General features: G+C 43.5%; 1 protein-coding gene and 1 long non-coding RNA gene across 2 annotated transcripts in view; one reads left to right on the plus strand and one right to left on the minus strand.

Moving 5' to 3' along the window:
- The window catches only part of LOC107975793 (uncharacterized), an 83,071-nt gene that overhangs the window by 40,676 nt on the left and 28,540 nt on the right, over positions 1–13,855 (minus strand). The window lies entirely within an intron of this gene.
- Positions 11,190–13,608, plus strand: LOC463398 (serine/arginine-rich splicing factor 8-like). The gene is made up of 2 exons (XM_519086.9): positions 11,190–12,454; positions 13,238–13,608. Exon 1 carries the CDS (start codon positions 11,468–11,470, stop codon positions 12,347–12,349), a length of 882 nt encoding a protein of 293 aa, XP_519086.4. The 5' UTR covers positions 11,190–11,467; the 3' UTR covers positions 12,350–12,454; positions 13,238–13,608.

Here is a 13,855-nt window from a genome sequence, read left to right on the forward strand (position 1 = left end):
CGCAACTGCTAACATGCACACACACACAAATATAAATAATATAAATGACTGGATGTTTGGAGACAGAGATGTAGAGCTAGATGTGTTGAATTACCTTATGAACCTATGTTTTTAAACCTAAAGTTCTAGCAAAAGCATTATTTTATATATTATAATGCTTTTCACGACTGTCATTTCAACATCTGCAATAATAAATGCAATATCCAAAATAATAATATTTCATAGATTGGAGAAATCACAATTCCAATGACACCTTTTTCTACAATTGGAACTTGAAGTATTTCTCTCGTCAATATTTCTTTAAAGTGCAGAAATAACATCTCTTGCACAAAGGTTTTTAAACTGTTTCTTCTTTAGTACCTAAGTTGCTGGATGAAAGAACATGGTCACTTTGGGGGATCCTAGATACATCATAATAAACACTGATTAATCATTGATTTCATTGTTTCTAATATTGTTTGACTATTCTCGTCAGTACACTGACACTTCATTTCCTGCATTCTCCCAAATGCAATTCCTATAATTTTCAAATGAGAATGCTTTTGTGTTTACAATATTAATATATATTCAGTAGGGTTTAAATGCATTAAAGTAGAGTCAAGCAGTCGAGAAAGATTTACTGATAATCTATGTCATGCAAGCCACTTTGCACCTTAAGAAAGAATTCAAGGAAGTGTTGCAGACATACCTCTTCCACTCAAGATTACGGTCTTGCGAGAAGTTTGCCACATAGCCATACCCCATGACGGAAGGGCATTCACAGTACTTACCAGCATCACAGTCTCTTCAAGTTTTCAGAGTCAGAGAATATTCCCTGAAAGACCCCAAACCCAAATGGTGGGTTTTCAAAGACTGGAGAATGTGACAAGAAAAATTGCCTACAGAAGTTCATGGAGAGCGACCATGAACTTCATGAGGAGTGACCTCATGAGTTGAGGATTGACAGGAAGGTTTAAACAGCAATGGATGAGGACAGGTGGCCGAGGGATCAGCACACCCAGGAAGGGTGTAGACTCTATCATTTAGGCTGCAGGGAAGGATGGGGAGCAGCATCTTGAGGGGCTTCCTGAGGGTACTGGGAGCCTGAGAACTTCTGTGGGGCTGCGATGTCAGGGGACTGTCAGAGCAGGAGCTACAGAACAGGCTTTAGCTCAAAGAGCACCACTGGTCATAGTCCACAAGTCCCCAGTTAGGAACGTGGAGGGAGGAACCAGTGTGGTAAGTGACACATCCAGGACAGGAGGAAAGAGAAGGCTAGAGAGGCAAAGTGTAGAGCACAAGGGAGTTGAGCTTCCCTGGGCCCCAGCATGAGGAGGCATCCAGCATGGGTCCCAACATGGACATGTCAGAACACAGTCCACCGGCAGATGATCTGGTGACTTTCCTGAAGTGATTTTCCCTCACAGACTTAACTACAGGGTATTTAAGAACTCACAGAAACTCTTGGCCTCCTGCTTCCCTGTTACCAGCTGAGCCCTGAATCACTGGGCTCATGAACCTGCTTGGTCAGAATCACATCTGGGTGATGCAGAACAGCAGTCCCCAACCCGGAAAATTAGACCTTAGCCTCTTTAGTCACTGCATTGCAAGCCATCCTACAGGCCACCCCTGTTTGTCCAGAACGAGCAGGTCCCTGGTGTGGAGGACTTGGAGAACTGACCTGTCCTGAGCACCATTACCAGGATGAGGTGGCTGTATCCCCAGTTTCTCATCTAGGTAAATGGACTATGGGACTTACTATACAGGGTTATGGTGAGCATTAAAGCATAGAAGGTTTGAAGTGGTTCAGAGTGGAGCTAAATGGAAGTCCATTCCTTTCTTTATCTTTGACAGAAATCTGTTGTTATTTTAGTCATAGCAGCAAGGAATAAAAGCATCTTTTTTCCCACCCTGTCTGGGAAGAAAAATTAAATGTGGCTGAAGAAAAGAGGCCAAGAGTGGATAACTAAAATGATTGTCACAGTTACTTCTTTCCTGAGCAATTCTCCTAGTTCTGCTTAGGAAGTTAATTGTATCCCAACCACCTAAAAACCTCTTGCATATTCAAGTTGCAACAAGGTTGCCGTAAGCAACATGTTTTTTGAGACTGTCAAGTGTGTGACCCATTGGCCACTAGGATTCTCAAAGAGCTTGTTGGAGACACCAGAGGGATGGCAGGAGAGGCTGCTGCAATCTACATCTGAGTGCATAGAAGAGTTCAGTAGAGTCACTCCCTAACTGCAACAAGGAAACCAGAGAGCATGCGTTATTCGCGGGAGAATATGAATACAGTTGTAGGAGGAGTCACAGCAATGTAAAATATTTGTGAATGATAAAGGAGTCACTTTGAGTTATTCCCAGGACAAAGCAAGTTTTCTTCCTATCCAAATCCTGTCAGATGTGCCCCATCCTCTGGTGTTGGTGCCCGCCTGGACCCAAGGTGCATTACGCTGATGCCACCTGTGCACTTTCTTCTTCACTGGACCTACGGTAGAAAGGCTGTGCTTGTCCACTGATGTGCCCTCCAGGCCACGCACCCTGCACTCCTCCAAAGACGGGTCCCATGAATCTTTGTTGAAAGAAGGAGCAAACAGATAGCCTGGCAATACATCCTGAGTCTCTTTCTCTGCTGCACAGAAAAGTTGGGGAGTCAAGGAGGAAAGGGGAAATGTACTAGGCATTTCATAGACTATATGAGAGAGGAGGTGGGTGTCTGCAAGACACAAGGATGTAGCCTTTAGCAAATCAGAGAAGGAAGAGCTAAAGATATAGACTCTTCTATGAGCAATGGTGGAGAAGTTGAGATTATGCTATAGGTAAGAAATTAATCTGTCCATTGGGAACCACTATACTCCTGCCTGGAATGCTCCATACAAGCAGACCCGGTGAGATACAGAAGAAAAAAATAATAACATAGAGAATCTGCAAAGAAACACCAAAGCAAATATATCTGTTCCTCTTGTAGGTACACATGTATGCACACACACATACTCACAAACATACATGCATACAAACACACATAAAAACATACCCACAAACATGCATAAAAATATACAGAAATTCAAAAACACAGGCATACACGTACACACTCACATATGCACATATCTGTGAACACACATATGTGCATGCATACATACATATACAAATATATGGTTTATCCTACAGTTTGCCTTCTGTTCTTTTCAGCTAATTTTTTTATTGTTGTTTAAGAAAAACAAAGGGTAAACAACAAATACTAATTTAATTTAAAACACTTAGAAGTGTTACGAAGAAAAAGGGCCCTAGTTTGGGGCACCAAGTGAAAGGTAGGAAAAGTTCACTGTTTCCCTGAGTGGGAAGACCAGGTGAGCTGCCTCACTCACAGTCAGGCCTGCAGATGTCCTCTTCTATTACAAGGGTCAAGATAATTGTTGTTACTTAGCAATAAGCCAGGGATGATCATGTTAACGGATTTGCACTTTCAAGTCTTTCACTGTGGTCTGTGGTTTAACTCCTAGGCCAGGACCAGCGGTGGCTGTGACTTAGTAAGGGCCTCTGATGCAGAAGACAGCACCAGCTCGCTCCATTAGACCTTAGACCACCTGCCAGCCATGTTTCTGTGCAGCAAACGTTCAGTTGTTATGTGGAATTAGTTTGCTTTTTTCACTTGGCTGTTGTGAACATCAAGTAAGATCATCCACAAAATGGTCCAATAAAACATAATGATGCTGAACAATCATTTTGAACAATGTATGCATATTTGATGCATCAACATGCATTGGCCAGGTATGTGTAAAGTGCTGTGTCACTTATTTTTAAATGAATAATCACAAAAAGAAAACTTCTGGAATAAAATATCATGATACAAAATAAATATCTAGAACAAAATATGGGATAGGATAAAGTCTGCTTTATCATCAAATGTCCAATTTCTTGGGAAAATGAGAGACAGAAAGCCTGCAGCCAGGGCAGGATGTCACATGTATAATTAGTGCTCGGCCCAAGTTCCAGAGCCTCTGCCCTTTGACACAGGGGCCAGTGCTCTCTTGAGCGACTCTCCAGCTTTCTGCTTCCCAGAAACAACCCTGGGAGGCAGAAGCAGATACAGAAGGTCACAGAAGAACATATGAGAAAGTAAACACAGCGAGATTCTCTGCCAGGCCCTGGCAGCCGGACTTGCAGCCTTCTTGGCTCCAAGGGATTAATTTTGAAGGGCAGGGGGAAGGAGGAGAGTAGACTGCATAAAATCACATTATCTCTGTCCCTTTTCCTTCAATTCCTGTGAGGAATAAACCTCAATTGTATATTACAAGTAGGGCATCGTATTATCTAAGTGGATGCAATGGTGCAGCATTTACTAGGGCTTCTGTTTATCCATGCACCATGACACAGGGCCCTGACATGCCAGAGCCCTCGAAGTGCTTGCTGATTGTTAGTAGGATAGAAAATGGAATCCAGGCAGACACAGCTTCCAAGCACAGCTCTGACTTCTGCACCCAAATTTGGATTCTGAATTCCACCTCGTACTTGGTGCCTGAGATTACTTCACCTTCTCAAGCCTGTTTCCTCACTTGCAAAATGAGGATGGTAACCGCAGTGCCCTGGGGATTAAATAAGATAATACAGGAAAACGCCTTAACCCCTGTAGCACTCAGTGTATGAGCTGTCGCTCTTGTGACTCCATGCTGTCTGCCTAGGAAAAATGCAGAGTTGGCTGGAAAACACCGATTATCAGAGAAACCAAATGCAATTTCTAAACACAGGGGCCAGTGCAAGGTTGAGTTTAGGAGTCATAGAAACAGAGGGTTAGACTGAGGAAGTCATGGACAGAGAGAGAGAATTTTGCATGCATTTGAGAACATGTAAGTTTCTGGGGCTGGAGGAAAATCTTCCCTACCTTTAACCCATTTTCAATCGTACTTGATCATTGAAAGTAATCTCATTACAGAAAATGGTTGTTAAGATGCTTATAATCAATCAGAAAGAAAACTATATACCAAAACTTGGGGTAGATGACACCCTGCCCTGCTAACTGGTAAAGTTTCAGCTAATTTGGAGTGATGAGGAAGAAAGTTGCAATGAAAGAAACAGGGAACCCAAACACTCTTGCTGATGAAAGAGTCTCAGTCATTGACTGCAGCACATCAAAGAGCACGAGATGGGTTCTGCAACTTTGTCTCCCATTTTGTTTTGTGCTGATTTCTCACAGGGCCTGTGTCTGACAAGTTTTGCACACTTAGCTGACAAAGGGGAAGGCCAGTCAGAGCCAAGAATTTTGGGCAAAAATAGGCATAATAATGAGACGGACACCTCAAGTCCTTCCAGGTATCAAGAAAAGTATCAAATCCATTTTAAAATATATTTTCAGACAGATAAAATATGAAGTCCAGATGTGGAAGCTGCAGTAGAGGGTGCAAGGAGCTGAGGCAGGGCAGGCTGATTACAGGTCAGGAAAACATGATTTCTTGCTTGATTTTTACGCCCTTGTTTACAAAAAAAAAAAGAAAAAGAAAGCAGGGTCTCAGGTCTTGTGAAATCAGTCATTCTACTCAAGGAATACACAGCTACTGGGTGCTTTTGCCGTTTGCAGAATGGTACACATATGCGCTTATAATATTTTATTTTTAAATATCAATAAACTAAATGTTGAATATTCTTACAATAATTCTGTAAGAAAGGTGATTCTCAAGACATGAAATAAATGAGGAGCTGAGGCTCACAGGTTGTGTGACATTTCTGGAGTCTCAAAAAGAGCCAGGCTCTGGCAGGGAAGGAGGCTCTGCAGCCAGAATCCTTGAGAAGCACAAAGTATGAACTTGGCATCAGAGGCTGAGTGGGAACATGGGCAGGAGCTGTGAGCTGGGCAGAAGAGGCAGTCACGCCGGAAAGGCTGGATCGCGAGAGCACACTGCCACACGGGGACCAGGCAGGAGGAGCCGCTGCAGCTAGCTGACCTGCTTCACGCTCAGCACCAGGACTTGTCCCGGAGGGGCCAACCCCCAGCAGAAACACTCAAGTGCCCTTTACGAAAAACATCAGAAGGGGCTAATCTCCCATGAAGGCAATTTGCAAACAAACAAACAAACAAACAAAAACAAGGTTTCAAAATATACTCAGAGACCATCAGTAAGATTATCTCTGCTGCACAGCTAAATAATTTCTTACTGTTTCTCCTGTCTCAGCCTGTGTGCCTCCAGAGATAGCTATAGAGTCTTGGCTGAGCTAAGACTGAACTGATAGGAGCTTGCTGCCAAAAAATTAATAAAATACTTACACTCATCCCACAGGGGAACCTCAACAAGGAAGGTTAGGCAAATGATTTATTTGGCTTTCTGGACTGAGCCCCAGGAAAGCACATAAAAATGCTAATTAGAAGCTGAGAGAACATAACGAGTTCTTGAGAAACCAGGAAGGTGTCACCCTGCTTAGGCAAGACTTAGCTCTAAACCATCAGAGGCGAAAAATGACCCTTCTTTTTAAAAAGGACCCAGAGAAAGTGATTCTGCAGGTACCTCTTGGTGCCTCGTCATTGTATACATTTATAGTACAAGCGTTATTTTGTTACATGCAAATACTGTGTAGTGGTCAAGTCGAGGCTTTTAGGGCATCCATCACCTGAACAACATACATTGTACCCACTAAGTCATTTCTCAAAATCCATTCCCCACCCCCTCAATACCTGGCTTTTTTCTGCTAACTTAGCCCATCTGTCTCTCTCTCTCTCTTTTTTTTTTTTTGTTGTTGTTGTTGTCGTTGTCGTTGCTGTTGTTGAGACGGAGTCTCGCCCTGTCACCCAGGCTGGAGTGCAATGGCGGGATCTCGGCTCACCACGACCTCTGCCTCCCAGGTTCAAGGGATTTTCCTGCCTCAGCTTCCCGAGTAGCTGGGATTACAGTCATGCATCTCCACGCCCAGCTAATTTTTGTATCATTAGTAGAGACGGGGTTTCACCATGTTGGCCAGGCTGGTCTCAAACTCCTGACCTCATGATCCACCCGTCTCAGCCTCCCAAAGTGCTGGGACTACAGGCGTGAGTCACACTGCCCGGCCCATGTCTTTCTTATATGTAACCTTTCTCTTGTATGTAACCCTCATATCAGTTTCTTTCTGTTTCTTTTACAGACTGAAACACCCCACAGGATGAAGGATGGAAGAGCAGGATAAAGTTGTGTTAGGAAACAAGACACAGCCAGGACAGAGCAGTGATAACAGCTCCCCCATGTCTGGTCAAAGCTAGGAGTAACATGAAACCATTCAGAAGCCCATGTGAGGGCAAGGTGACCAAATTCATGTGACCACAGGAAGAAAGATGAGGTCTTCTTCATCACAGGGAATGCATGGGCTGGGCTATTGGAGGCTGAAGGCTGTCTCAAGTGCCCAGCTGACACACTTGCTGGAGCTGTGGGAGCCCAAAGACGTGGCAATTGTGCGTCTGTAGAAATCTGCTCAAACTCCCTTTGGCTTCCTGGCCAGGGTCCCTGCCCTCCCTCCTGTCCCAGACATCCAGTGCCTTCCTTGATCCTCCCCACAGCTTCATTCCCTGACTCTCAGAGTTGCTCCCACCAGGATACTGTACTCATGCCTGACTCTCAAACTTATTTCTACCTTTGGGCTCTTCAGTGTTACAGATTCTTTCAGACACATTTTAGCGCTAACTGCCTATATTTGACACAATGTATGAAAAAGAAGTTTTATTAACTGCAGTGGGGTACAATAAAAGCTACATCGGTTTGAATCCTGGCTCTGACACCATCTGTGCTAGTCAGAACCTCTGAGCATCTGGCCCTCCCTGTCCTCTTCTGTAAAATGTAATAAGCTGACCTCACAGAGTTGGGTTCAGAAAAAGACATACGATTATACCTGAAAAGACTCTGGCATGTAGTAAGCACAGAAACTTGACTAATTCCTTTATTCTTCTTCTTATTCACCTTTCCACGGAAGTGACTTTTCAAGTAGGAGCGAGCCAGTTCTCCTGGCAGGGACACCCTGAACACCACAAACCTCCTCTACTATGCTGATCTGAACCTGTTAATTCTAACATCCAGATTTCCCAGGGCCCAGAAAGCCACGCTGATGGTTCCAGAAGTTCTTCTATTAGGCTCTCGGTCACAGGCAAAAACAACATCACCATCTTAAGTCATGCAAAGATGAGCAGAATGAGCACTTACGCAACTGCAAGAGCAGGACCCCAAAAAGATGGTCCTGAAGTTTACATGAGATCAGTTCGGGAGTCTGGGGTTTGGACTGGGGCTCCTATCACAGTGAGCAGTGGAGCAAGGAAAGGGCTTGGCAAAGAACTGTGTTTACGAGGACTGGGGTCAGCGAGCTGGCAGAGAACTTCCAAGGGAGTCAGGCTCCACAATTCCTGAGGATTGTCACCCAACCCAGTGCCAGCCTAACACAAACCTCAAGAGCTTGCAACCCCGGACATTCGTTTGCTTCTTCTACTAGTGTTCCAAAGGGTTGTATGACAGCAATAGGAATTACGTTCATACAAAAGATAACACAGCTTCTTAAAGTATCTAAAACCAAGTAGTAGCAGATTAAAATTCTGAGGAAATCTTGAAAAAATATGGGTTATCTTACTACTTAATGCTTAGTCAATATCAGGTACCTTCTAAGTATTTTAACTATATTAACTCATTTAATCTTCAAAATAATTCTGCAGGTAGGCACCACTATACGGAACCATATTACAGAAGAGGAAAGCTTGATAGGTTAAGGAGTTTTCCCAAGGTCACAAAGCCAGTAGTAAGTCATAGAATCTAGAATGAAACCCAAACAGCCTGGCTTCTAAGTCCTTGCTCTTAATCATCACTTACAGAATATTCACATTTTTAAATGTGTGCCTTATATTTGGCAATAAAAAAAATTGCGGGTTTCTGCAAACTTACTTTAGCTTTAAAACATTTAAATGACAACTCAACTTTGAGTTCACCTAATGTTAACTGTTAAAAAAATTATTCAAGGGTCAAACACACTTTAATTCAAATTATTATTATATAATTGTAGATTTAAATGAAGTTATAAGGAACAATACAGGGAGATCCCTAGTAGCTTTTACTTAGTTTCGCCCATACATAACATTTGCAAAACTATAACACAATATCACAGCCAGAATACTGACATTGACATAATCCACCAACCAGAGTTCCCCAGTTTTATTTGCACTCATTTGTGTGTGTATGTGTTTAGTTCTACGCAATTCTATCACATGTATAAATTTGTGTGACTGCCACCGCAGTCCAGATACAGAACAGCTCCATCACCACAAAGATCCCGCATTTTGCCATTTAACACCCACACACATAATCACTCTTCCCTCATTCAACCCTCATTCATGGCAACAACTAATATATTCTCCATTTCTAAAACTGCCATTTTGAAAACATTATATAAATGCAGTGCCCAAAGTGTGTAATCTTTTGAGATTGGCTCTTTTCGCTCAGTATAATTTCCTGGAGATTTACAGAAGTTGTATTCACTCCTCGTATTGCTGAGTGGCATTCTATGATGTGGATGTACTAGAGTTTGTTCAATTATTCACCCACTGAAGGACATCTAGATTGTATCCAGTTCTGGACTATTAAGAATAAAGATGCTATAAAGATTTGTACACAAGTTTTTATGTGAACATAAGTTTTTCTCACTCTGGAATAAATGCCCAAGGGTACAATAGCTGGGTTATATGCTAGTCAAATGTTCACTTTTATAAGCAAGTATCAAACTGTTTTCTAGGGTTTCTACACCAGTATACATTACCACTACTAATAAATGAATGATCCAGTCTCTCTACATCCTCATCAGCATTTGGTGCTATCACTATTTTTTATTTTAATAATTCTAATGGATGTGCAGTGATATCCCATTGTGGTTTTAATTTGCATTTTTAATAATTAATGATGTTGAACACTTTTCACTTGCCGTCTGTATATCCTCTTTGGTGAAATATCTCTTTGTGTATTTTGCCCATTTTCTAATTGAATAGTTTGGGGTTTTTTACTGTTGACTTTTGAGATTTTTAACATATTCTAGATACTAGTCCTACATTGAACACATGATTTGTGAATATTTTTCCCAGTCTGTATCTTGTATCTTTATCCTCTTTTTATCAGCTTCTGCAGAGCAAAAGTTTTAGGTTTTAATGAGGTCCAAAATATAAATTTTCACTTTCATGAATTGTACTTTTTGTGACAACTCTAAGAATTCTGCCTAGCTGTGAACCCTGAAGATTTGTTCCTATTTTTTCATAAAAAGTATCCTAATTTTATGTTTTAAAGCTAAGTACATGATCCAATTTGAGGGTTTTTAAAAATAAATTATGGGCTGGGCGCGGTGGCTCACGCTTGTAATTCCAGCACTGTGGAAGGCTGAGGCGGGCGGATCACGAGGTCAGGAGTTCAAGACCAGCCTGGCTAACATGGTGAAACCCCATCTCTACTAAAAATACAAAAATTAGCCAGGCGTGGTGGCACGTGCCTGTAATCCCAGCTACTTGGGAGGCTGAGGCAGGAGAATCACTTGAACCCAGGAGGCGGAGATTGCAGTGAGCCGAGACCGTGCCACTGCACTCCAGCCTGGCAACAGAGCGAGACTCTGTCTCAAAAAATAAATAAATAAATAAATAAATAAAGAAGTTTACATCAAGGTTCATTCTCTTTGCCAGTGAATGTTCAGTAGCTCAAGAACCACTTGTTGAAAAGTCCCTTCCTCATTGAATTGGTTTTGCACCTTTGTCAAAAATCTGTTGAGCACATTTGTGTGGGTTTATTTTTGTATCCTGAATTCTGTCCAAGTAAACTGTGTGTCTGTTCCTCCACCAGCATAAAACTATCTTGAAAAACCAACATCTCCTATGATGACTGCAGACTTTTCAGTTTTACCATCTAAGTCTGAGTCTTGGCTCTCTATGTGTCAGTGCCATGTGGTTAGGTGCATAAAGTTCATTACTGTAATATTGTAATATTTTCCTATGAAATTTCTTTTCATTAACTATAAAATGTGCTTCTTTGATCCTATCAATACACTGGATATTAATATTGCTACCCTAGGTTTCTTTTGTTTAATATTTGTCTGGATTGCCTGTTCCCATAAATTGACTTTTAATCACTTAGCGTTGTTCTAAGATTGATTTAAAATGTAGAATAAAAGGGAAGGTTATGGGAGGGTGGGACGTCTAATGTAAACCCAGCCCAGTGATTACATTAGCTGGGCGCTGATTAGGTTAGGATGCTGCCCAGGTATAAAGCCAGGATCTTCGGGACCTGGCTTCATTTGGAGTTCAGCTACCAAAAGGAAACCTTCCTCTGGGTCCTGGAGTATTTGGCCTGAAATTGGGAATTTGGGAATTGCTGCTCTAGAGCGCTCCCTGCGGAGCTCGGCCGCCCGCCTCTCCCCCAGGTCTCTCCCGGCGTCCCCACGCGGGGCGCAACCGCGAGAGAGGAACGCAGGTCGCCCCGCCAGCGCCCAGTGCAGCGCCAGTTTCTGGGCCCGGGCTGCTCTCGGAGCCATGAGCTGCGGCCGCCCGCATCCCGACGTGGATGGCATGATCACCCTCAAGGTGGACAACCTGACCTACCGCACCTCTCCCGACAGCTTGAGGCGCGTGTTCGAGAAGTACGGGCGCGTGGGCGACGTGTACATCCCGCGGGAGCCCCACACCAAGGCGCCCCGGGGCTTCGCCTTCGTCCGGTTTCACGACCGGAGCGACGCGCAAGACGCCGAGGCCGCCATGGACGGGGCGGTGCTGGACGGACGCGAGCTGCGGGTGCAGATGGCGCGCTATGGCCGCCGGGACCTGCCTCGCAGCAGCCAGGAAGAGCCAAGCGGCAGGTCCTGGGGCGGCCGCTACGGACGGCGGAGCCGCAGCCCCAGGGGGCGACACCGCAGCCAATCCCGGGGTCCCAGCTACTCTAAGTCCCGCAGCAGATCTCACTATGGGGGGTCTGGCTATAGCCCGTCTCCCTACAGGAGATCTCGGTACAGCCGATCTCCCTACAGACGATCTCATTACAGGGGATCTCGCTACGGCCGATCTCCCTACAGTGGATCTTACAGCTGGCATCACTACAGCCGATCTCCCTACAGGGAATCTCACTACAGGGAATCTCGCTACAGGAGGTCTCCCTACATCCGGTCTTCCCGCAACAGGTCTCCCTACCGCCGCTCTCACTCGAAGTCTGGGTCTCGCTCTCGATCTCCATCAACCTCCAAATCCAGCTCTCCACGAAGATCCAAGTCCTCCTCCGTCTCCAGATCCGGCTCACTGTCCAGGTCTAGATCTACGTCCGGGAGTCCTCCCCCCACATCCAAGAGGGAATCCAAGTCCAGGTCGCGATCCAAGAGTCCTCCCAAGTCTCCTGAAGGGGAAAAAGGACAAGTGCCCTCCTAGGAAAATGATCATCAGCTAACGCGTGATGGAGGACTTGGGGAAAAGGACTCCATACTCAGTCCATGGAAGCAGAGTCACTGGAAGAAGCGACTGCCTAATGAAACGGTTGGGTGACATTTGTCTACCTTTTTTACCAGTTTGAAGCGTTGAATCAGATGGCAAGATTCATTTTATGTGCCATTTTGTTGTTTTCAAATGTTCTTGTAATTTAGTGAGGTGAACGACTTTAGATTGGATATGGATATTTGAGGGGAAAATTTATATTTGTCTTTTTTGTTTGTTTTTTATTTTTGAGATGTGGTCTAGCTCTGCTGCCCACGCTGGAGTGCAGTGGCGCCATCTGCATCTTCCACCTCCTGGGTTCAAGCAATTCTCAGGCCTCAGCCTCTGGAGTAGCTGGAATTACAGACGCCAGCCACCACGGAGGGCTAATTTTTGGATTTTTGGATTTTTAGTAGAGACGGGGTTTCACCATGTTGGCCAGCCTACCCTCAAACTCCTGGGCTCAAGTGATCTGCTCACCTTGGCCTCCTAAAGTTCTGCGATTACAGGTGTGAGCCCCTTCGCCCAGCGTATATTTGATTCTATAGTGCTGATATTTTTGGTTTGAAATGTACAGGTTGGTAACCTAATTTGTGGCCTCCTGTCTCTTAAGAAATGTGTGCAGCTATTACACACAGCCCAACGCTGTCACGACATTGCCTCAAAACTGCCTTCATTCCTTAAAGTTAAAAACTTACAAAAGGTGGTATAAATGTATATGTGTAATGTTATTACCTTTAAATCTAACTGGTAATATGACCCAAATTTGTATAAAGATTTTTCAGGTGAAAAGACTGGGTTTTCAGCAAACACAATTCTAATCTCTTCTGTGTTTTTGTGTACCAGGCCCGGCTGCATAGCAGTTGAGTGATGCTGGTTAGCTGTTAAGGTGGCCTGTTGCAGTGCAGAGTGCTGAGCTGTTTCCTGTTTTCTTCTGATTGCTCCTGAAAAAAGAAGCCCTGTCCTGAAGAACAAATGGCTGTTCAGTTTATTAAAATGCCTGTCAACTGCCCTTCCAGTCACCCAGGTCTGGAAGAGAAATAATAGAGCATGCAGTGAGCACATCTAGCTGATATGATAATCACACCTCTTCCCCCTCCCTATTCTGTTAAATGGAAAATCTGACCATGTCAACATACATGAACTTAAAATACGGGGAATGTTATTGAAGAAATGGTTTGTAAGTGTAGGTACTTATAACATGGTGTATGTTTTTGATTATGAATATTTCTTACTATAACCATGTTTCTATCATTGAATTAAAATGTTTTCTTGGTGTTACCTTTTCTCAAAATAAAACTAGAAATATTTTGTAGAAAAAAACTATCTTGACTACTGTAGTTATATAGTAAGCCTTAGTAATGTATAAATTTATTTTTTCCTCTTTACTCTTCCTTATCAAGAATGTTTTAGCTATTTTAGGACCTGTGCCTTTCCACATACATTTTAGAATAATCTTATCTA

This window comes from Pan troglodytes, chromosome 6 (assembly GCF_028858775.2).
Source record: "Pan troglodytes isolate AG18354 chromosome 6, NHGRI_mPanTro3-v2.0_pri, whole genome shotgun sequence".
Taxonomy (NCBI): Eukaryota; Metazoa; Chordata; class Mammalia; order Primates; family Hominidae; genus Pan; species Pan troglodytes.

Coding starts and splice junctions, on each gene's coding strand:
- LOC463398 (XM_519086.9), top strand. CDS start 11,468: ATGAGCTGCGGCCGCCCGCATCCCGACGTGGATGGCATGATCACCCTC.